This window comes from Hypanus sabinus, chromosome 8 (genome assembly GCF_030144855.1).
Source record: "Hypanus sabinus isolate sHypSab1 chromosome 8, sHypSab1.hap1, whole genome shotgun sequence".
Classification (NCBI taxonomy): domain Eukaryota; kingdom Metazoa; phylum Chordata; class Chondrichthyes; order Myliobatiformes; family Dasyatidae; genus Hypanus; species Hypanus sabinus.
Genome location: NC_082713.1, coordinates 45,597,650 through 45,623,110, shown reverse-complemented (window position 1 = coordinate 45,623,110; position 25,461 = coordinate 45,597,650). Strand labels below are relative to the sequence as shown.

The window sequence follows — 25,461 nt, the reverse complement described above, 5'->3', positions numbered from 1 at the left end:
TTTTGAAATTAAAGACAACCACAGTTTAATTTGATTTTGATCAAAGTAAACAGGTTTTATTTTTTATAGCCAGAGCCATTTTGTTTTAAATAATATGGAATAAAACATTGTTTCTTTCAATTTGCCACTATTCCAATAACTGGAACCCTAAAATTATTCCACACAGTGTAATCAGGGAATGTTATGGATTAACGGGTTTATAAAAACTCTTCTACAGCTGTAGCCAGGAGACTTCTCATCATAATTCCTGGATTACTTTCCAACTACTTGCATATAACTGCAGAGCTGGAGACAGAATGGCTTCATTATAATGTACTACATGTGATTCCCAACCAGAGCTATATTTTCGTAAATGGAAGATATGTATGTTTATGACACAAGGATCAAAATCCAATGCTGCAGACCATTTTCGGCAGCTTTTATTTTGCTGGGCATAAAATGAATACATAACAACTAAAGGCAAAATTTAATTTACCTGCGTTTTGGATTGCCAATCAGAACATAAGTCTGCGTATTGAATGATCTGCAGGCAAGCCCCTGCAGGTCATCCTCAGTACCATATTCAAATATATGCACGTGTAGCACGCTAATCCATTTGACTATTAATTTGTCAATTAATGCTAATGATGTGATTCCACCTGGATACCACGTGAATTTTCATTACTACAAAGACTAAATGTAAGTAATATATCACAGGTACTAAGAAGAGTAGATGATCTTTTGTCTACATAGTTCTTTCAAACTCTCAGTAATTTAAAAAAAATCTGGTCTGCTAGTAATATTCATTGCTTTTTCCATTATTTCCAGTGGCATGATTGCTTAGATCAAATGTATTCACATATTTATTTCATGCCCATATGACCTATTATGCTGTAACTATACTAGTAACATTCTCTATACAGTATTTTCCCCAATTCCAACCTAAATAACATAATGACAAATAGCAATAGAGAATTGTTACTTAGTGAGTGTGCAGACATCATATTGATATAAGCATTTCACTGCTGAGTTCATATGATTAAATTTTTCTTCCAAATTCTCCCTCATAATTTAAAGTCTGAGAATGCTTTGACTGTGTAGAATTTAGCCCTTTGAAGCAATCGTCACAAACTTTAGACTGGCTCTAGAACTATTTAGCAGGGATGAAATCACTAACATCTTTCTAATAGCTACAGACTATGGAAATTGTTTATTGGAAATTTGCCAAATAAACCAATCCCAATGTATGTCTTGATAAATGATAATGATAACATTTTCTGTTTTAAAAAAATCCTTGCAATCATGCTTAAACACCAGTTAAAACAATTTACTGCCCCTTGGAATTGTATTGCAAACTTTTTAAAATAAACTTTACAGCTTGTACTTACTGTGTGGTGCACGTAAGAATGTCCAGCTTCATAACTTCAGTCAGAAAACATTTTCCTCAATTTATCTTATAATAATTTTGGGTTAGTATTTCCAGACATGGAAATACTAACTGAAAAAGACATTCTCTTTTAAAGACTAGAATTTCCCTCCCCCCATTCCATCTTATACCATGTACTGTGAATAGCAAACAATTAAAAACAGCTAGCCCTCTCATTACCCTAAAATTTATTTTTAACTTTTACTATGATACTTATTTTTCTTGTTTTAAGCATTCTCTATCCACAATCTTCAGTTGCCTTGCTGGACTAATATGTGCAGGCTGATTTCTAATATGTATAACTGGACAAGAATCATCAACTGGAACTGGACAGCAGGTATACGGCACAATTTAGCTTAGAAATTAGACTAATTCCATTTTAAAAAACAGTTAATACTTTTCTTAAAACAATGCACAAAGAAATTTTAAAGACCTTAACACAGTGCAACTTCTAGAACTTAGTACTTGCATTACAAACCTGGCTGCAGAATGAGGTTTTGGATAGTAAAAGTGTAGAAGAGTCAATTACCACTGAATTTAGTAACCATTATATTGACAATTTGAGGACCAAATATTTTGCACAATAGAAGTCACCAGGAGAACCTCCAGCCTGGCCTGTAATATGCAGAAAAATGATAATGCAGGGGTTATAACATTTAAAATAACCAGTGAAATGCAACTTTTACATTGTTTTAATGTGACAAAATAATTTTAAAACATGTTGCTCAGATAAATTAACACAGGCTACAAATATTTTAAAAGTAAAATGACTACTAATTTCATTGATTGAGATAGCAAAATTTAAAACTTTTATTTAAAGGAAAATGAATTGGGATAAATAAGCAGAATCACTAGAAGTCCAAGCACAGGGCTTATTTTAACTAGCCACTGGGTGGAATCAACTTACACTCAGTGCAAATCAAAGGTCCCTAATTTCAGAGTTCTGATTCTAACACTAAACTTTTGGATTTTTCCATTGGACAAATTGCATTTCACTTCACTGAGATCTACCACATTGGCATCTAGTATTTTTTTTAAACATTTTGTTGATCACTATGTATTAGTGATTGGGCAGAGTTAATCACTTAATAATATTGTGCAGTTGTCAACTGTGAAAATATAGTTATAACTGAGTTAAAAAACTAGGCGCAGTAGTTGAAAACTGTATACTATTTAATGATGCTGCTTGGTTGCTGGTTTACTTTGGGAAATTTTGTGATAGAAGTAAAATATTCACCCCACCAGAAAAAAAATAGGAAAAATGGATAGGAGTTCATCTGCAATATATTGGTAAGTATCCTTCCACTGCGTGCAAGTCAGCATTCCAATCTATGTCATTCCTATTACTATATACAATAATTGCCTAATTAGATAGGCACACAAACCGCATTCTAGTGGACATGGTTTAGGCCAATTATCAAAGTTACTTCACTGAAAACCCTGAGAATTAAAAATGTTTAATTAAAAATAAAATATCATAGCCCGTTATCTGCAAACCTGGAAGGAAGCAAAACCCAACCACAAAAGTGGAACATTTGAAAGATATTCCTGTGGTACAATTAAGAAGGGAATGAATCCAATGCAGAATGGCCTTCAGTGTTACAACATAGGCACTTGATCTCCCTTTCTGCCCATAACTATGAATCATTTACTACACATTGGTCTAAGCCTGTCATTACATGAAGTTGGACTAAATGAAATGGAAGCCAGCAAGGCTTCCTTTCAGTCAATTCAGCGATGTATCCTATTTACTATCCATTTTGTTGCTGTGTGAACTGTTCTAATTACCATTAGAAGATGAATTTTATATTATAGGTAACAACAGCTGAACATAAAATGGTAGTCCACATGAAAGGCCTGGTATAACTGCACTTATGTGTTGACACAGTCATCTTGTGGGGATATCTACTGGTTAATTACTTTGTTGATCAAAGTTTCAGCTTGATTATTTACACTAGAAATGTATAATTAAGAGTTTACATGCAATGTTGATATCTTATGGATTGCAGCAGTCGTTATTGTGATTAAGTTTAAAACCAATGTCTGTGACAGACAGGAGTCAGTCATATGTTCCAAAGATAGATAAACCTAACAAATTGCAAGGGGAAGTATGGCAGCTGTAGAGTTTTATGAACTCTCAAATTTGCTTTTCTATTTAAAATGATTGCCATGCCCAAATGTGCATCTAATTCATGGGACTGGCATGTATTTAGAATTTATAATTGTATTTCAAACATCAATAACTTGTCTTCATCACGAGTAACATTACTGTCTCCTGCTTACATCCCACCCCAATAAAATACCAAAACTTTTCTGCGTAAAAATAGGCATAGCGCTTTAAGAAGAATGCACTCAAATCTGCCCAATTTAAATGCCAGTTCAAAAAAAAATCTAAGACTACCTTTGAACAAAGCCAAACTGACAATCCTTCATGCTTTATGGTTAAACAACTGCCCAGTTGTTTACACAGAATTTCTAATAGGTTGTTCTAATTTTACTCTGGAGAACTTCAAAACAGAAGTTCCATCTTTGTTCCCTTACCAGAGAACTTTGTGCAACAATTGTATATAAATACATTAAAAGAACAAAGTACTCACATTGTGTATCAACAAAAAAAAGGTAGATTAGATCTATGATCGTATTTGTAAAATTATTTTGAGTTTGGTAGTGATATAGAAGATGGGCTTCCAGACCACTACAAATTCAAATTAAATCCAGTTGATTTCACAAAAGGGCATTCTGGACAAAGACACAATTTTCTTCCATTTCATTCATACAAAGCCATGTGTGAATAGCAGTCAGAGCAACTTACAATTTCTTTATCATCTGTCAGCTTTTACTCAAATAACTTTATAAAAAAAAACAGCAAAAAATGTAAAATGTCCATGCAGACAACCATATTTTGATGTGTAAAACAATGTGCAATTTAATATGTTGAAAATTATCATGTTATATTTTCATCTAAAGTACCACAATGATTTAAATTCTAGTATTCACTCTGTTCCTCCTCCTCCTGAGGTGAGGAATTGTATACAATTTGTGTCTTTAAAAGCACTGCTATGAGTAATCACAGAGGAGTAGAGTGGTTTCTTTTCTCCTTTCAAACCCATCTGCATTAGGAAATTTCAGAAAGATCATTTTTGAGGAATGGTACTGATAACCCTGTGAACACTGGTTCTTTAAAACCACAGCTTAGTCCATATGAAACTGTCGTAGCTGATCTTCAGGTAATACAAACATACAAAGTCAATGCAATCCTGGTCCCGTTTCCTGAAGATGTTCTTTAAAATACTCAGGTGTGCATTTCCATGTTGTTGATGGAATTCCATAAAAACCATGCAGTATGGAAACAGCCACAGCGACGGTGAGGATTCATAATAACATAATGAGAAAGATAAAACTTGATATGCAACATATCTTAAAAGGGGGATACATTTCCCCCATCAACATCTTCTCTCTAAACATTGGGATATGCTTAGAGTTTTTCAGATGAAGGAATCCAGATGTACGGACCAGACTGTTCTTCAATGACTTGCTTAATTTTGTTGTATATCTCCTCTAATGAATCTCCCTGTACAATGGCTGTAGAAAACAAAAATTGCAACACTATAAAATGCAAAGTACTGTAATGTCAGCAAAAATTAGAAAGGAATGTATGAACAGAAAGCAGGAGGAAAATATATAAAATAATGCAGAGAAAGTAAGTATCCGGAATAATGAACTATAATTGAATCCAGGAACAGATTAAACAAAACACTCAAAGGGCTGGGTGAGATTTAAACAGCAGCAGAGAAAAATATTCTGGCATTTATTCTTCCACAGGACACTGGTTTTAATTTTATCATTCCCACATTCCTAAATTTACTTTTTCTTCAATGACTCTAGCCTAATTTTTAAATTATGACAATTCTTTAAAATTTCTTCAACTTAGTTCCAATTAACCTTAAATCTATGCAACATATTCTTAACACTTTAAGCACCAGAATACTGATCGTTTATTTTGTCCCATTCCTTCTAAATTTTAAACAACACAAAATTACTTTGGAGTTTCCAGTGTAGAAACAGAAAATCTACAGCCCCTTTGACCCACAAAGCTGTGCTGAACATGTCCTTACCCGTGAAATTACCAAGGGTTACCTTTAGCTCTCTATTTTTCTGAGCTCCATGTACCTGTCCAGGAGTCTCTTAAAAGACCCTATCGTATCCGCCTCCACCACCATCACTAGCAGCCCATTCCATGCACTCACCACTCTCTGCGTAAAAAACTTGCCCCTGACATTTCCTCTGTACCTACTTCCAAGCACCTTAAAACTGTGCCCTCTCGTGCTAGCCATTTCAGCCCTGGGAAAAAGCCTCTGATCATGTGGATAGTCAATGCCTCTCCTCATCTTTTGTGCCTCTATCAGGTCACCTCTCATCCTCCATCACACCAAGGAGAAAAGGCCAAGATCACTCAACCTATTCTCATAAGGCATGCTCCCCAATCGAGGCAACATCCTTGTAAATCTCCTCTGCACCTTTTCTATGGTTTCCACATCCTTCCTGTAGTGAGGTGACCAAAACTGAGCACAGTACTCCAAGTGGGGTCTGACCAGGGTCCTATATAGCTATAACATTACCTCTTGGCTCTTAAACTTATTCCCATGATTGATGAAGGCCAATGCACCATATGCGCCTTCTTAACCACAGAGTCAACCTGCGCAGCAGCTTTGAGTGGCCTATGGATTTGGACCCCAAGATCCCTTTGATCCTCCACACTGCTAAGTGTCTTACCATTAATACTATATTCTGCCATCATATTTGACCTACCAAAATGAACCACCTCACACTTATCTGGATTGAACTCCATCTGCCACTTTTCAGCCCAGTTTTGCATCCTAATGTCCTGCTGTAACCTCTGACAGCCCTCTACACAACACCCCCAACCTTTGTGTCATCAGCAAATTTACTAACCCATTCCTCCACTTCCTCATCCAAGTCATTTATAAAAATCACAAAGAGTAGTGGTCCCAGAACAGATCCCCGAGGCACACCACTGGTCACTGACCTCCATGCAGAATATGACTTGTCTACAACCACTCTTTGCCTTCTATGGGCAAGCCAGTTCTGGATCCACAAAGTATCCCCTTGGATCCCATGCCTCCTTACTTTCTCAATAAGTCTTTCATGGGGTACATTGTCAAGTGCCTTGCTGAAATCCATACACACTACATCTACTGCTCTTCCTTCACCGATGTGTTTAGTTACATCCTCAATAAATTCAATCAAGCTCATAAGGCATGACCTGCCTTTCACAAAGCAATGCTGACTATTCCTCATCATATTATGCCTCTCCAAATCTTCATAAATCGTCCCTCTCAGGACCTTCTCCATCAACTTACCAACCACTAAAATAAGACTCACTGGTCTATAATTTCCTGGGCTATCTCTACTCTATTTCTTGAATAAGGGAACAACATACACAACTCTCCAATACTCCAGAACCTTTCCTGTCCCCATTGATCGTGCAAAGATCGTCACCAGAAGCTCAGCAATCTCCTCCCTCACCTCCCACAGTAGCCTGGGGTACATCTCGTACAGTCTCGGTCTCTTATCCAACTTGATGCTTTCTAAAAGCTCCTGCACATCCTCTTTCTTAATATCTACATGCTCAAGCTTTTCAGTCCGCTGTAAGTCATCACTACAATCACCAAGATCCTTTTCCATAGTGAATACCGAAGCAAACTACTCATTAAGTACCTCTGCTATCTCCTCCGGTTCCATACACACTTTTCCATTGTCACACTTGATTGGTCCTATTCTCTCATGTCTTATCCTCTTGCTCTTCACATATTTGTAGAATGCCATTGGGTTTCCTCAGTCCTGTCTGCCAAAGCTTTCTCATGGCCTCTATGGCTCTCCTAATTTCTTTCTTAAGCTCGTTCCTGCTAGCCTTATAATTTTCTAGATCTCTATCATTACCTAGTTTTTTGAACCTTTCATAAGCTCCTCTTCTTCTTGACCAGATTTACAACAGCCTTTGTACAGCACAGTTCCCATATCTACCATCCTTCCCGTCTCATTGGAACGTACCTATGCAGAACTCCACACAAATATTCCCTGAACATTTGCCACATTTCCCCGAGAACATCTGTTCCCAATTTATGCTGCCAAGTTCCTGCATGATAGCCTCATAGTTTACTCCATTTAAACGCTTTCTATCCTATCCCTCTCCAATGCTATGGTAAAGGAGCATTGTGATCACTATCTCCAAAATGCTCTCCCACTGAGAGATCTGATACATGACCAGGTTCATTTCCCAATAGCAGATCAAGTACAGCCTCTCCTCTTGTAGGCTTATCTACATATTGTGTCAAGAAACCTTCCTGAATGCACCTAACAAACTTTACCCCATCCAAACCCCTCACTCTAGGGACATGCCAATCGATATTTGGGAAACTAAAATCTCCCACCATGCCAACCCTGTTATTATCAAACCATTCCAGAATCTGTCTCCCTATCTGCTCCCTGACATCCCTGTTACGATTGGCTGGTCTATAAAAAACACCTAAGTAGAGTCATTGATCCCTTAACTTCAACCCACAGAGACTCCGTAGACAATCACTCCATGATTTCCTCTTTTTCTGCAGCCGTGACACTATCTCCGATCAAGGCTGTAATGCCACCGCATCATAGCTCCAAGTACTCAAAGCTCATCCGCTTTGTTCATAATACTCCTAGACACTTCTCAAACCATCGGTCTGAGTGTGTCCCTTATCTATCACCTGCCTATCCTCCCTCTCGCACTGTCTCCAAGATTTCACTATTTGTGAGCCAACCGCCTCTTTGTCTCTTCAGTTCGGTTCCTACCTCCCCAGCAATCCTAGTTTAAGCTCTCCATGATAACCTTAACAAACCTCCCCACCAGGATATTAGTCCCCCTGGGATTTAGGTGCAACCTGTCCTTTTTGTAGAGGTCACTCCTGCCCCAAAAGAGGTCCCAATGATCCAGAAATCTGAATCCCTGCCCCCTGCTCCAATCCTTCAGCCATGCATTTACCTTCCACCTCACTCTACTCCTATACTGTCGTGTGGCACAGGCAGTAATCACGAGATTACTACCTTTGTGGTCCTGCTTCTCAACTTCCTTCCTAGCTCCCTGTAGTCTGCTTTCAGGACCTCCACCCTTTTCCTACCTATGTCGTTGGTACCACGACCTTTGGCTGTTCTCCTTCCCACTTCAGGATATCGTGGATGTGATCAGAAACAACCCGGAGCCTGGGACCTGGGAGGCAAACTACCATCCGTTCATCTTTCCTGCATCCACAGAATCGCCTGTCTGACCCTTAACTATAGAGTCCCCTATTGCTGCTGCCACCCTCTTCCTTTTCCTACCCTTCTGAACCATAGTGCCAGAGGCGCGGCCAGTGTTACTCCCTCCAGGTAGGCCGCGCCCCCCCCCCCCCCCAGTACTCAAGCTGGAGTATTTATTGTCAAGGGGTACAACCACAGGGGTGCTCTCTAGCCTCCGACTCCTGACCTTTCCTCTCCTGTTAATCTACTTGTATGTCTCCCGAGGCCCTAGTGACTACCTGCCTATAGATCTTCTCTAATCACCTCTTCACTTTCCCTGACTAGGTCATTGAGCTGCATCTCCTGTTCCTTAACACTGAAATTATAACAATCCAATTTTTCATATTTGTTATTTCCTGTATAAGCTGACAAACTTTTTTTTTCTGGTATATACCTGCTGTATTACCTCAACAGTCTTACTGGATTGTGAAGCCTAAAACTGCAGTCTTGTCTTTCTAAATCTTTTAATACTTAAAGTTCACCAATGCATTGGTTATATTCAATCATGTTAAATTGAAATTTGGCAAGAGAAAGGGGATTATTTGCCTTCCATTCTAAAGGAAAGGAAGTCCTTCACTTTCAAGAAACAAATTTCTCTTTGCTGTTTTGTTGTAACAGTAATCTTCTTGGAACATCAAATGGAAATTTGGATTAAAAATTAGGTGTAAAAATTAGGAAATTAGGTGTAAAATTTAATAATTTTTTGCACTTTTGTACATTTTCCTTATTGTTTAACTTTTATCTATAAAAATGCTTGTATGTTTGATCTTTCATTAATGATTTAAAAAAACAGTAAAATTGCAAGGAGTGCACCAACCTGTGAAATACTCCCCAAATTCCTGCTCCAGCTTCAATGCTTTCTCAAAAGTTTTGTTTGCCTGTTCTTCAGTTTGTCGTTTATTCATTTCCCTATTGAAATAAAAACTCAATACTGAACTCTTGAATCTTTAACATTTGAAGGTTACTTGAATGGTTTTGAAATATCAAAAACTTGTTCAACAAGGCATTGTTCTGAAAAATTGATTTTGCTTGGAAAATGGCAAATACTGGGCAGACAAGTGCTTCTTTGTGGAGCAAGTAACCATGAGTAATTCATATTGGAACCAAGAATTAGTACCAAACAAAAATCACATGATTCACCAAATGTTTTGGAGAAAGAAAACAAATCTATAGAGCTACAGCTAAAAGTAGAGGACCTTGTACTTTACAAAAGTAAGAGGAGCGCTTAACAAAAAAGTGGAATATGTTGGAAATAATCAACATGGCTGCTAGCAAAGGTAAAGAGATAAAAGAGTCAACCTGAGACCATTAAGTGATTTTCTCCCATAGACGCAGCCTCATCTGTTGAATATTTTCTGATTTTTGTATTTTTAAGGTTGTCAGCACTTACAGTACTTTGATTCTGTACCAGAAAACAGTAAGGATCGAAGTAATACAATTGATTGCAATATTTCCCAGGTGTATTTTAACATACAGATTAACTATATTTGTCACCACCTGGACAAGGCTGAGGGGCAGTTAATGCCAAATGTTGATTAGCTTGCTATATATAATATTTTAAGAACTTCAGTTTCCAAAAATGCTGTCCCCTCCCACCTGCTCCCCAATCAGTTCACATCTGGGCTAGATCCATCATAACCAAGTCACATATAAAAGTGAAATTTGTTTTACGGCAGCAGAACATTGCAAAGACACAAAATCACTATAAATTACAAAATAAATATATCGAGCAAAAAAAAATTAGCATTAATTGATTCCTAGGCCATTCAGAAATCTAATGGCAGTGGGGAAGCAGTTAGTTCTAAATTATTGAGTGTATATAAAACCTCTAAAGGCCTCTGCTGCCTATACCTCAGAAATTCATTGAGCAATATGTTAAGTGTTGCACTTCAAGTGTAGAATTAGTACTGGAGCACTTACGGCATGTTACATATGCCAGGTTTGAAACTGGAATTGAATGTAACTAAGCAGACTGGAATCTCAGTTCAAGGGAAATTTTTCTTTCCTTGCTGTGAGGATCAGTTGGTTGGAAGGAAACCTGCTGACATTTGAGTGAATGCCATTTACAGATGCAGTCAGTGACATCCCAGGTGGTCCTAATTACTACTCACTTAAAGCAATCAAAAATATTCATCTGTGCAGACTCATTTGTCGTCAGAAATTTCTAGTAGCTACCATATGTCTCTTAAGTAACTACATCTCAAATGAGGAAGGAATGAAGAATGTTTATTTTAAGCAAAACTGAAAGCCTTACCAAAGAATGTATAATATATATTAGCTCCAATTCCTTCAGCAACACACAAAAAATGCTGGAGTAACTCAGCAAGCCAGGCAGCATCCATGAAGGGGAACAAACAGTCACAATTTTGGACAGACCCTGCATAAGGACTGGAAAGGAAGGGGGCAGAAGCCAGAATAGGAAGAGTACAAGCAGACCAGGTGGGGAGGGGGAATGAAACAATAAACTGGGGTAAGTTGAAAAGGTAAAGGGCCAAAGAAGAAATCTGATAGGAGAGGACAGTGGACCATGGAAGAAGGGGATTCAGGGGACGGTGATGGGCAGGTGAGAAGATCAGGTGTGAGCACAACCAGATGAGGTGGGGGGGAAAGGGGGAAGAAATGACCATTTCGGAGAAATCGATGCTTATACCATCAGGTTGGAAGCTACCCAGATGAAATATTTGGTGTTGCTCTTCCAACCTGAGTTTAGCCTCCTCATGGCATTAGAAGAGACCATGTCCTAATGGAGGGCCTTGGCCCAAAACGTCACCTGTTTATTCTCCATGGATGCCGCCTGACTTGTTGAGTTTCTCCAGCAACTGCAGAAACTCTTGTGTTTCTTATTAAGAAATTTCATATTAAGGAATACCAAGGCATGAAGAAAGACCTTAAGGAACAAGAAGTAACTGAACTTCATCCATCAACAGTGGCGAAATGGAGGCTTCACATGTTAAGACATCATCGAAGAATATAGTTCAAAAAATCCTACCCGCGTGTCTTTGACCATTTTACTCATTGGAACCAGATAAATGAAACTTAGACACTGGAATTAAAATAGCCTTTCTTGAAGCCAGAGACAAAACTACATACTTACATGAGGGATTGAACAGATTTTGGTTTGATGAAAATAGCAATAGAATAAAGTAGTGCAAGCTGTAACCTCTTAATTGCATTCCCAGACACATCAAGGATGCAGTGTTTTCCCTGTACAGAAGAAAATTATAACCTCAATTATGTAAACTCAATGAAATGGGTTGCAATTCAAAAATTAAGATCACACTATGAAAGTAAAGCTAGATTAAAGTGATAAGCACTATATTGTTCCACTCAGTTAAATTTGTGCATCCTGATGATGAGTTCTAAAATCAAAAATAATTATGAGGATCACAAGGACTAAATGTAATAAGTTTCTTGCATAAAAACTTGCATGATTTCAAATGAATACTTTACTTAATACGAGCATTGAAATTAAAGAGGAAGAATTGCCATATTCTAGTTGATAAACAGAGTCCGTTAAGTGACTGATAAATATAATTGCAGGTTTCATAAAGAAGCAAGGGATGGAATGATACGTGTCTGACAATCATTTTTTGATTCTGTTGGCCACAGGGATGATGCCGAATGATAATTCATGTTGTATCTTTGTTTACAACAAGAAAAACAACAGAACCAAATTGTCACAGGTCTGTTAGTGGCCAATTTATTCCAAAAATACTGGGGCTACAGAAACTAGTATATACAGGCGAAGGTTAAATAAGGACAGTCAACGTGGATTTAAAAAGCAATGGACATAAAATACTAGAGGAACTCAGCAACACCTCACATTTTGTCTGGTAGCTTCCAATCTAATGGCACAAACATGATTTCTCCAACTCCTGATAATTTCTCCTCTCTCTTTCCACTCCCCATTCTGACTGCCTTCTCACACTTTTTCTTCTCCTAACTTGACCAACACCAGCTTCAGGTCCTCCTCCTTCCCTTTCTTCCATGATCTATTTCCATTAATTAGATTACTTCTATTATACCCCTTCCATCCATCCCTTACCCCCAACCTTCTTTTCCATTTCTGATAAAGGGTCTTAAACTGAAACATAAATTGAATATGTACTCCCCTCCATAGATGCTGCCTGACTTGGAGATTCTCCAGCATTTTGTCTGTGTTCCTTAAAATTTCCAGCATCTACAGAATCTCTTGTTTGGATTTAAGGATGCAGGGTTATATTTTATTAATGATTTAATAAGGATGGCCAATGCAGGGAGCACTTTTAAAGTGCAGTCTACAGGAACCTTAAGATGGAACTTGACGAAGTCTTACAACGGATATTGATTGGGAAAGCAAAAACCTATAATCTGCATTGAAAAGTGTGAAGTAGATCCAAAAAATTGGAAAAAGGTTAACTTTTCAGCAGGAGGTTTAGTGACTTAAAGGGCTATGTTCATTGCACCTCTACAGTACTCTACCAGGCTATGACCATTTTAGGATGTTACTGACTTGGGTTCACATGTGATAATTTGCCAATGATACCAAAATTGCCATATTGTTGGTAATGAGGAATAAAATTCTAGAGTGCAGGCAAATATTAATCAATGTAACTAATTCTGAAAAAAAAAAGCAAGGAAATAAATTTGACAGGCTAGCAGGAAAGGGCAAAATTTGGGGGATCTGAGCAGGTCAAAGTCATTGCTGAGTTCCTCTGCATTTTTGTGCATGTTGCTCAAGATTTATACCATTTACAGAATCTCTTGTGTTTAAGAGAATACATTGTTGATAAATGGTAAAACTGCATTGAAGTATAGAAAAACACTTGTGTTGAGGTATGTCTCCACACCTAAGTGCAGCAAGATAAGTAGTTATGATAGTTAAGTTGGCATTTGGGGAATCTTGCTTTTATTAGTTGATACACAGAATAAGAAAAGCGGAGTTATGCTAGTAGTGTAGAAGGTACTAAAATAGTGTGCAGTTCTGGTCACAACAGTACAAAAGTAATCAGACTGAAGGGTTCATTGAAAATTTATGTGGATGTTACTGAAGCATTAATGTGAAGACACTGATGACATGGGGATTGTGTAGTAAATAATGAGATAAAAGTGAAAGAGCTATTTCCTTGGCTGAGATCATAATTAGGTGACATAAAACTTCTAACTGAATTAAAGGAAATAAATATTATTGCCAGGGTGATTGGGTTCTGGGGCTCACTGCCTGAATGAACAGTGTCAGCAAGGACCATTATTCCATTTAAAGGTACCTAGATGTTCTTGAAGAGCTATAACCAGGGTACAGACCAAAAGCTGGGAAGTGGGAATTACATGGTCTAGTTTTGACCGACACAGATGTCAGCTGAATTGATTCCTGTGCCATTCATTTCTATGATTGCGTTCAAGGCATAGAATCCATGTGTTTACTCCAACCTTGCTCCACAGCCAAAGTAAGATCTAGAAGCATGTGAAGCTTGCTTCTTACTTGGCTCCATAACATCATAAATAAGAGACTGAATCTCGGACTTCTTTTTGATCAGCATGTAGATCAACTTGGAAATCTCAACAATGGAAGACTAGCAGGAAAATAACAGTAAAGCTCAGCAGACGATAATAAAGAATGATATGAGCTTTGCTCTCAAGTATTTTAGTGCAGCGGGCTCTGATAACTGAAGCTTTTGATGGAGGTGTCCAGAATGTCAAAGGGTAGGATAAAAGGAACAGAGTGCCACTTCATGATTGGTAGCATATTTGATAGTCACAATGACAGACCTTTTTAACTAAACAGATTGATGAAGGTAGAGCAGTGGATGTGGTGTATATGAATTTCAGTAAGGCATTTGATAAGGCTGCCCATGCACGGCCCCTTCAGAAAGTAAGGAGGCATGGGATCCAAGGACACCCTGGTTTGTGGATCCAGAATTGGCTTGCTAATAGAAGGCAAAGGGTGGCTATAGATGGATTGTATTCAGTGTGTTCTACAGGGATTTGTTCTGGGACCTCTCGTCCTTGTGATTTTTATAAGTGACCTGGATGAAGAAGTAGAAGGGTGAGTTAGTAAATTTGCTGATGACACAAAGGTTGGGGATAGTCTGGAGGGTTGTCAGAGGTTAAAGCGGGATATCGATAGAATGAAGAGTGGCAGATGGACTTCAGTCCACATAAGTGTGAAGTGGTTCATTTTGGTAGGTCCAATTTGAAGAGAGAATATAATATAAATATTAAGACTCTTGGCAGCGTGGGGGATCTGAAAGATTCTTGGTTTGTCGATAAGACATTCAAAGCTGCTGAGCAGGTTGACGGTATTAAAGTGTATGCTGTGTTGGCATTTGTCAACTGTGGGATTGAGTTCAAGAGCTGTGAGGTAATGTTACAGCTATACAAGACCTTGGTCAGACCCCATTTGGAGTACTGTGTTCATTTCTGGTCACCTCACTACAGGAAGGATGTGGATACTATAGAGAGAGTGCAGTGGAGACTTAAAGGGATGTTGCCTGGATTGGAGGGAGTACCTTATAAGAAAATAGCTCCCTTTCTTCTTGGAGCTACGAATGATGAGAGGTGACTTGATAGAGGTGTATAAGATGAGGAGCATTGATCGTGTGGATCGCCAGAGGCTTTTTCCCAGGGCTGTAAGGGTAACATGAGGGGACATAGTTTCAAGGTGCTTGGAAATAGGTACCGAGGGGATGTCAGAGGTAAGATTTTTCACACGGAGAGTGATGGGTGTGTGGAATACACTGCTGGCAGCGGTGGTGGAAGCGGATACCACAGGGTCTTTTAAGAGCCTCTTGGGTACAGGGAGCTTAGAAAAATAGAGGGCTATGCACTAGGGAAATTCTAGGCAGTTTCTAGAGTAGGTTACATGGTTGGCACAACATTGTATTTGTTGTGTAAGGGCCTGTAAATATGTTGTAGATTTCTATGTTCTATGTTTTGTTTTATACAGGCAATTTACATTTTGAACATTCTGAGACATCAGGAAGTACATTTTTAGTGAAAATAATGTCCTGTGGTGATAATTTTAATTGATACCAGGTGTATAATAGCATATAATTCTGTTTTTGGTCCAGTAGGTTTCCTTGGGACAATTGATGTTGTTTCTACTGACAGTATTGGACACATATGCAAGCTTAATTCCAATTCTTTTTGCTGTACCTTTAACTCAACATTACTTTTTTTTGGTTCACTGCCAAAGTGAATCTGCACTGGTATAGTGAATTGAATTTATCTGAACACAAATTAAGACCTTCCATCTGAGAGTACTCCATGCAATTTTCCTTGTAGTTGGTGGCATTAGCTTTATGACTAAATTCCAATTGCAAGTTAGCAATGACAAAAAAAATATTGTGGTTACACTCAACCGTACTCACTCTCTCAGCTACAGCTCTAACAGACTGAATGCTTGTCCCATAAAGATTGTCATTATATTGCCCAGCTTCAATGAACTTATTATCCTGAATGTCTTTCTCCATTTGCTCTCGGGAGGTTACAAAATGGTAATCTTGCCCATCAATTTCATTTTCACGTCTTGATCTGGTGGTGTCTGGTGGAAGTAAAACAGCTGCTGATTACATTAATTTCTGTTATGAATGACATAAAATACAGATAAATGAATCAGGCTATTTGAACCAATATGCCCATGCCAGTAGCAACCCTGCTCCCAAGTCCCCTCTTACACTTCCTCATCCAAGTTTCAATGTAACTATTTCTTTCTCATGTACTAAATTTGGCACTGAGTAAGTGGCAGATTTAAAGTAGTATCCTATCTGAGAGGAAGATAGAGGACTAGGTCGGATTTAGGAGGTGCAAAAAAGCTGCTGGAAGAACTCAGAAAGTCAGGCAGCATCAGTGGAGGCAATTATGTTTCAATTCAAGACCTGACATCAAGACTGAGCATAAAAAAGTGAAAGGGATGGGTGAGACAAGAGCTGGCAAGTGATAATTAGATCCAGGTGAGGGCAGGTTTGGGTAAAGATGGAATTTCAGAATTCACAATCACTAATGATAAATTAACTAAATTTGGAGATGTACTTGTGGTCATAACTAAGGACACGTTTATCTCTAAGCTTTATGCCTCCAAGTGCTGTCTGAAAGAGAGGGTAAAAAACAATGGATTTTATATATATATATATATAGAGGTGCCGCTTATATATCAAATTGGAATGGGAGAACACAGGACAATAAAACTAAATAGATTTTTTCCCTTCTATATAATCAGATTACGGTTAATTGGGCCATCAGGTAATTGGGGTAGTCACTTATTTGGGATGACTCTTAAAGAACAAAAACAAAACAAATTGAGAAAATAGCTGAGATTCCCTTCATTTACTTAGATAACTATGCCACTGAACTTGGACAGACCATTTCTGAACAGTTTTTAAACTAGCATCAGTTGCGTGTGTCTGTGTTCAAAAAGCAGTGATTTTTGCCACATATAGTTGGCAAGAAATAAACAATAGGACAATTCAGAAATGTCTTGCTCACTGTGGTTTCAAATATTCAGGCTTGGACATGCCGGAAATGGCAGCAAGTGAAAATGAAACGATTTTACTACTTCAACAAGTTAAAAACTACAGAGAATTACAAGGCATCACCAGCTTTGTATGAAGATAATTCACCTGCACTGATTTTGTTCATTTACCATCAAATGTACACAACACAGATGAACTCCCCCATCGATAAGTATTAGGAACTAATAAAATTCTGTAGTACTGCAGTAGTATTGGTAGTGTTCTAATTTGTTCTGTATGTCATTTAAATCATAATTTTCTAAATGGGAAGAAAATCCATAGATCTAAGATGCAAAGGGACTTGGGAGTCTGTGCAGAACACTCAAAGGTTAACTTACACATTGATTTGGTGCTGAGTAAGGCAAATGCAATGTTAGCATTCATTTCAAGGGGTTTAGAATACAAGATCAGATTTGTGATACTGAGGCTTTATAAGGCACTGGGGAGGTCTCACCTTGAATATTGTGAACAATTTTGGGCTCCTCATCTAAAAGATGTGCTGGCATTGGAGAGGGTTCAGAGGAGGTTCACAAGGATGATTCTGGGAATGAAAAGGTTATCATACGAGGAACGTTTGATGGCTCTGGGTCTGGAATTTAGAAGGATGGGGGGGGGGTGATCTCATTGAAACCTTTTGAAAGCTGAAAACCCTGGACAGAGTAGGTGTGGAAAGGACATTTCCCATAGTGGGGGAATCCAGAACAAGATGGCATAGCCTCAGGATAGAGGGGCATCCATTTAAAACAGAGATGCGGATACATTTCTTTAGCCAGAGGGTGGTGAATTTGTGGAATGTGGAGGATAGGTCATTGGGTAAATTTACGGTGGAAAATGATAGATTCTTGATTGGACACTGCATCAAAGGTTACAGGAAGAAGTGGGGCTGAGGAGGGGAAAAAGTATCAGCCATGACTGAATGGCAGAGCAGACTCAATGTGTCAAATGGCCTATGTCTTTTGGTCTTATAATTTGTAATTTGTTATTCAGGTTGTCTCTTTTTTAATACCTTTTTAACTATTTCCATGAAACTTCAGCTAATTGTGGCAGCAGCTTAAGTGGGACAAACACACTCGTCCTAATGCAAATCCCAGTAAGTTACATTGACAAATAGTATCAGAATTTGGCCACTAGAGGTCCTTCATTAAACACTATTCAGTTGACTGATGTGTGCATTTTGGGATATTTTCTCTGCTGCTTTAGTGTCGGGACAGAAAGGTTCTTAAAACTTTTTATTATAAGATTCGTTTCATCTGAAGCATGGTGGCAAACCAACTGACTGCAACAACTTTCAATAATTACTTAGTCTTTTGAGTAGATTTGTACATTCATAATATATGAATAAAGGAATTATATTTCTCTCAAATTTAGATTTCAACCTATCTATGGTCAAGGAATAGAAAACCAATTCTTCTTTAAGACTAAGAGTCCAAAACTGGAAAGTTCCAGGATAACAAATACAAAAGTTAGTTTAACAGTCCTTATAAGTTAAGAATTCAGAAGTACTCACGAGGTACACAGGAACCAAACTTATTTGGGAATTCAGAGATCAGGTCATCATTGATTCTGTCCTTCATTGGTCCCAGAATTATTATTGGTCGAGCATAATGAACTGAAATTTTAAAAACATGAACAGAGAACAACATTTATATAAAAGAATGTGATCAAGCAGCCCATGTTCCATATACACCATGTAAATAATCTGCAGCAAGATTTTTATGTAAAACTTTCACAAAGCTGCAACCTCTATTATAATGACAAGGACTGGAGTTATATAGAAACACCACTACTTCCAAGTTCCTCTCCAACCAGCACAAATTTGTTCATTACATCACAGAAGAGGACAGTGAGGCTTTGAGAGGAAGTGTGGCGGCGTCCATTTTCAAATTGTCCAATTGCATCTCAGATCAGAGTTCTGAGAGGCGGGACTGCGCAGGCGCGTGAAGGAGGCCTGGGAAGGCGGGTAGATATAAAAAGGAGAAGACTGAGTGAGGTAGTTCTCTTTTGGAAGAGGACAGCGAGGCTTTGAGAGGAAGTGCGGCAGCGGCCATTTTCAAATTGTCCAATTGCGTCTCAGATCGGAGTTCTGAGAGGCGGGACTGCGCAGGCGCGTGAAGGAGGCCTGGGAAGGCGGGAAGATATAAAAAGGAGAAGACTGAGTGAGGTAGTTCTCTTTTGGAAGAGGACAGCGAGGCTTTGAGAGGAAGTGCGGCAGCGGCCATTTTCAAATTGTCCAATTGCGTCTCAGATCGGAGTTCTGAGGCGGGACTGCGCAGGCATGTGAAGGAGGCCTGGGAAGGCGGGAAGATATAAAAAGAACGCAGCCTTAAGAAGAGGGCAGCTTCGTTTGCGGGCAGCGGAGTGCGCCGGGAGCAGAGTGTAGGGCTTGGGCTCAGGGGGCTTAGGCGGAAGAGGGCACAGTAGGCTTATCTTTTAGTTCTTGTTATTTTTCAGTTTTTCGGGAAGTATGAGTGTGAGGGCAGCTTGTTGTTCTCGTTGTCGGATGTGGGAGGTCCTGGAGTCTCCGAGCCTCCCGGAGGTCCACTTCTGCGCCAGGTGCACCGAACTGCAGCTCCTGAGGGACCGAGTTAGGGAACTGGAGCTGCAGCTCGATGACCTTCGCCTGGTCAGGGAGAGTGAGGAGGTGATTGAGAGGAGTTGCAGGCAGGTGGTCACTCCGGGGCCACGGGAGGCAGATAGGTGGGTCACGGTCAGGAAGGGGAAGAGGCAGGTACTAGAGAGTAACCCAGTGGCTGTACCCCTTGACAATAAGTACTCATGTTTGAGTACTGTTGGGGGGGACAGCCTACCTGGAGGAAGTGACAGTGGCCGGGTCTCCGGCACAGAGGATGGCCCTGTAGCTCAGAAGGGTAGGTATAGAAGAAAGAGGACCATAGTAATAGGGGACTCAATAGTCAGGGGCTCAGACAGGCGGTTCTGTGGAGGTGATCGGGAGTCCCGGATGGTAATTTGCCTCCCTGGTGCTAGGGTTCAGGACGTTTCTGATCGCGTCCAAGATATCCTGAAGTGGGAGGGTGAGGAGCCAGAGGTCGTGGTACATGTAGGTACCAATGACATAGGTAGGAAAGGGGAAGAGGTCCTGAAACGAGAGTATAGGGAGTTAGGAAGGCTGTTAAGAAGAAGGACCGCAAAGGTAGTAATCTCGGGATTACTGCCTGTGCCACGCGACAGTGAGAGTAGAAATGGAATTAGGTGGAGGATGAATGCGTGGCTGTGGGATTGGAGCAGGGGGCAGGGATTCAAGTTTCTGGATCATTGGGACCTCTTCTGGGGCAGGCGTGACCTGTTCAAGAAGAACGGGTTACACTTGAATCCTGGGGGGACCAATATCCTAGCGGGGAGGTTTGCTAGGGCTACAGGGCAGACTTTAAACTAGTAAGATGGGGGGGGGTGGGAATCAATTTGAGGAAACTATGGGAGAGGAGGTTAGTTCACCAGTAGAGCAAGTAAAGAGACAGTGTGTGAGGGAGGAAAGGCAGGTGATGGAGAAGGGATGCGCTCAGCCGAAGATGCAGGGGAGAAGAAAGAAAAGGATAATAAATTTGAATGCATTGTTAGGGATGAAAAGAGAGGAGGAGGTGGAGAGTATCTTAAATGTATCTATTTTAATGCTAGGAGCATTGTAAGAAAGGTGGATGAGCTTAAAGCGTGGATTGATACCTGGAATTATGATGTTGTAGCTATTAGTGAAACATGGTTGCAGGAAGGGTGTGATTAGCAACTAAATATTCCTGGATTTAGTTGCTTCAGGTGTGATAGAGTAGGAGGGGCCAGAGGAGGAGGTGTTGCATTGCTTGTCCGAGAAAATCTTATGGCGGTGCTTTGGAAGGATAGATTAGAGAGCTCCTCTAGGGAGGCTATTTGGGTGGAATTGAGGAATGGGAAAGGTGTAGTAACACTGATGGGAGTGTATTATAGGTCACCTAATGGGGAGCGTGAGTTGGAAGAGCAAATGTGTAAGGAGATAGCAGATATTTGTAGTAAACACAAGGTGGTGATTGTGGGAGATTTTAATTTTCCACACGTAGACTGGGAAGCTCATTCTGTAAAAGGGCTGGATGGTTTAGAGTTTGTGAAATGTGTGCAGGATAGTTTTTTTGCAACAATACATAGAAGTACCGACTAGAGATGGGGCAGTGTTGGATCTCCTGTTAGGGAATGCGATAGGTCAGCTGACAGATGTACGTGTTGGGGAGCACTTTGGGTTCAGTGATCACAATAGCATTAGCTTCAATATAATTATGGAGAAGGACAGGACTGGACCTAGAGTTGAGATTTTTGATTGGAGAAAGGCCAACTTTGAGGAGATGCAAAGGGATTTAGCGAGAGTGGATTGGGTCAAGTTGTTTTATGGGAAGGATGTAATAGAGAAATGGAGGTCATTTAAGGGTGAAATTATGAGGGTACAGAATCTTTATGTTCCTGTTAGATTGAAAGGAAAGGTTAAAGGTTTGAAAGCACCATGGTTTTCAAGGGATATTAGAAATTTGGTTCGGAAAAAGAGGGATGTCTACAATAGATATAGGCAGCATGGAGTAAAGGAATTGCTCGAGGAATACAAAGAATGTAAAAGGAATCTTAAGAAAGAGATTAGAAAAGCTAAAAGAAGATACGAGGTTGGTTTGGCAAATAAGGTGAAAGTAAATCCGAAAGGTTTCTACAGTTATATTAAAAGCAAGAGGATAGTGAGGGATAAAATTGGCCCCTTAGAGAATCAGAGTGGTCAGCTATGTGTGGAGCCGAGGGAGATGGGAGAGATTTTGAATGATCTTTTCAGTATTCACTAAGGAGAAGGATATTAAATTGAGTAAGGTGTGGGAAACAAGTAAGGAAGTTATGGAACCTATGACAATTAAAGAGGTGGAAGTACTGGCGCTTTTAAGAAATTTAAAAGTGGATAAATCTCCGGGTCCTGACAGGATATTCCCCAGGACCTTGAGGGAAGTTTGTGTAGAAATAGCAGGAGCTCTGACGGAGATCTTTAAGATGTCATTAGAAATGGGGATTGTGCCGGAGGATTGGCGTATTGCTCATGTGGTTCCTTTGTTTAAAAAGGGTTCTAGAAGTAAGCCTAGCAATTATAGACCTGTCAGTTTGACATCAGTGGTGGGTAAATTAATGGAAAGTATTCTTAGAGATAGTATTAATAATTATCTGGAGAGACAGGATCTGATTAGGAGTAGCCAGCATGGATTTGTGCATGGAAGGTCATGTTTGACAAACCTTACTGAATTTTTTGAAGAAGTTACGAGGAATGTCGACGAGGGTAAGGCAGTGGATGTAGTCTATATGGACTTCAGCAAAGCCTTTGACAAAGTTCCACATGGAAGGTTAGTTAAGAAGGTTCAGTCGTTAGGTATTAATGCTGGAGTAATAAAATGGATTCAACAGTGGCTAGATGGGAGATGCCAGAGAGTAGTGGTAGATAATTGTTTATCGGGATGGAGGCCGGTGACTAGCGGGGTGCCTCAGGGATCTGTTTTGGGCCCAATGTTGTTTGTAATATACATAAATGATCTGGATGATGGGGTGGTAAATTGGATTAGTAAGTATGTCGATGATACTAAGGTAGGAGGTGTTGTGGATAATGAGGTGGGTTTTCAAAGCTTGCACGGAGATTTATGCCGGTTAGAAGAATGGGCTGAACGTTGGCAGATGGAGTTTAATGCTGAGAAGTGTGAGGTTCTACATTTTGGCAGGAATAATCCAAATAGAACATACAGGGTAAATGGTAGGGCATTGAGGAATGCAGAGGAACAGAGAGATCTAGGAATAACAGTGCATAGTTCCCTGAAGGTGGAGTATCATGTAGATAGGGTGGTGAAGAAGGCTTTTGGAACACTGGCCTTTATAAATCAAAGCATTGAGTACAGAAGTTGGGATGTAATGTTAAAATTGTACAAGGCATTGGTAAGGCCAAATTTGGAATATTGTGTGCAGTTCTGGTCACCGAATTATAGGAAAGATATCAATAAATTAGAGAGTGCAGAGACGATTTACTAGGATGTTACCTGGGTTTCAGCACTTAAGTTACAGAGAAAGGTTGAACAAGTTAGGTCTCTATCCATTGGAGCGTAGAAGGTTGAGGGGGGATTTGATCGAGGTATTTTAAATTTTGAGAGGGATAGATAGAGTTGACATGAATAGGCTGTTTCCATTGAGAGTAGGGGAGATTCAAACGAGAGGACATGATTTGAGAGTTAGGGGGCAGAAGTTTAAGGGAAACACGACGGGGTATTTCTTTACTCAGAGAGTGATAGCTGTGTGGAATGAGCTTCCTGTAGAAGTAGTAGAGGCCAGTTCAGTTGTGTCATTTAAGGTAAAATTGGATAGGTATATGGACAGGAAAGGAGTGGAGGGTTATGGGCTGAGTGCGGGTAGGTGGGACTAGGTGAGATTAAGAGTTCGGCACGGACTAGGAGGGCCAAGATGGCCTGTTTCCGTGCTGTGATTGTTATATGTTTATATGGTTAAACTATTCAAGTTGTACCAACCCTTAAGCACCATTTATGCTAATCCAATTATATTCTCACACTGGCAACAGATGCTGCTCAAATTCTTCCACAACCTCTTCCAATTGGGGCAATTCACACCGACCAATTTGACCTACCCAAGTCTACAACTTTATGATGTGGGAGGGAAGTGAAGAGAACTCACATTCACAGGGAAGATGTGCAATCTCCTCAAGATACAGCACTTTATGCCAGAATCACCCTGTGGTGGTTGGAGCTATGATGCATCATCTCTACACACTGCAACTCTGTACCACCAATGGTACCTAGCATTTCCAAGCAGTCTCTCATCCACATACCAACCTGGCCTAAGTCTGCTTAGCTTCTGAGATTTGAAAAGATCAAGCACTTTTATTTTTGGCTAATATGACTTTCATTATTGGTCAAAACTTCTCATCAAAAAAAAAGTAGCGGTTGAAGGAAAAAGCTGCTGATCATCTCCTTAGCACAACTAGGGTAGGACAATAAATACCAGTTTTGTCAAAGGTGCTCACAGCCCAAATCTATTCTTTTTTTTAAAAGGCTTCTTCTAGTGAGAATTCTGCAAGCATCACAGGGACTATAACTGGCTTACTTAAAGCAGTACTTATTGAATAAATCATGTAATTAATGTCAAAGAACATGAATTACAAGTTGTTGTTGTGCTCCTGGAATATCAGCTAGTGCTCTGATGCACAAATACAAGGTCGATTCCCTCAGTGGCAGTGAGGAATGCAAATTCAAGTAATGAAGTAAAAGCTAGATTTCTTTTAAAAAGGGCACAACACTAACTATGAAACTACTTGATTGTCATCAAGGTTCAACTGGTTAACAAATTCCTTCAGGAAATGAAATCTGCCATCCTTGTGTGGAGTAGAGTATAATATGCAACACCAGTTCCACCAACCTGGTTTACATAAGTTCAAGTTTATTGTCATCTGTACATATATACAACCATATAAAACAATGTTCCTCTGGACCACGGTGTACCCACGTAAATATATCATACACAGCACAGGTAAACAGCAAAGTCTGTTGTACTAGTGACAAGACCCCGATGGTGGCAGGGCATTCATAAGATAGATAGATCGTTTATTAATCCCAAAGGAAATTAGTGTCACAGGAGCATTACAAGTGCACAGATATAGAAATAGTAGAAGAAAACAAAGAAGGAATAAAAATACAAGTTACCACAAACAGTCTAACTGGAGGGATTCATCACTCCCCCAGCTATAGGTTGACTCAGGGCCTAATGGCCCAGGGTAAGAATGACCTCATATAACACACTTCGGAGCAGCGCAGTTGTCTTAGTCTATTACTAAAAGTGCTCTGTTCAGCCAAGGTGGCATTGGAGGATGAGAAACCTTGCCTAGATTTTCCGTAGAGTCCTTAGTTCTACCACAGTGTCCAATTTGACTCCTAAAACAGAGCCAGCCTTTCTAATCAGTTTATTGAGCCTGTTAGCATCACCCATGTTGATGCCATTGCCCCATCACACTAGCACATAGAAGATTGTACTGGCAACAACAGACTGGTAGAACGTGGGAAGGAGAGGCCTGCATACTCCAAAGGACCTCAGTCTCCTCGGGAAGTAGAGGTGACTCTGGTCCCTCTCGGACACAACCTCTGCTTTGTGCTCCACTCAAGTCTGACATCATTACAGAGACTGAGGGGAGAAACTTACCTAGTCTGGCAGCCCCAGTCCTGATGCTTCTGTACCTTTTTT

The 25,461-nt window shown here is 39.7% G+C and overlaps 1 protein-coding gene across 3 annotated transcripts in view; it reads right to left on the bottom strand.

Annotated features, from left to right (window-relative positions):
• Positions 1-397: 397 nt before the first annotated feature.
• Positions 398-25,461, bottom strand: part of dlg3 (discs, large homolog 3 (Drosophila)) — a 502,957-nt gene continuing 477,893 nt past the window's right edge. For all 3 annotated transcript variants that reach the window (XM_059977050.1, XM_059977051.1, XM_059977052.1), the window contains 5 exons: positions 18,734-18,835; positions 16,087-16,259; positions 11,832-11,941; positions 9,555-9,646; positions 398-4,987 (listed from right to left, as the gene is read on the bottom strand). In XM_059977050.1, coding sequence (XP_059833033.1) covers positions 4,881-4,987; positions 9,555-9,646; positions 11,832-11,941; positions 16,087-16,259; positions 18,734-18,835 — 584 coding nt within the window. In that variant the 3' untranslated portion in view covers positions 398-4,880. The remainder of the gene's footprint in view (positions 4,988-9,554; positions 9,647-11,831; positions 11,942-16,086; positions 16,260-18,733; positions 18,836-25,461) is intronic.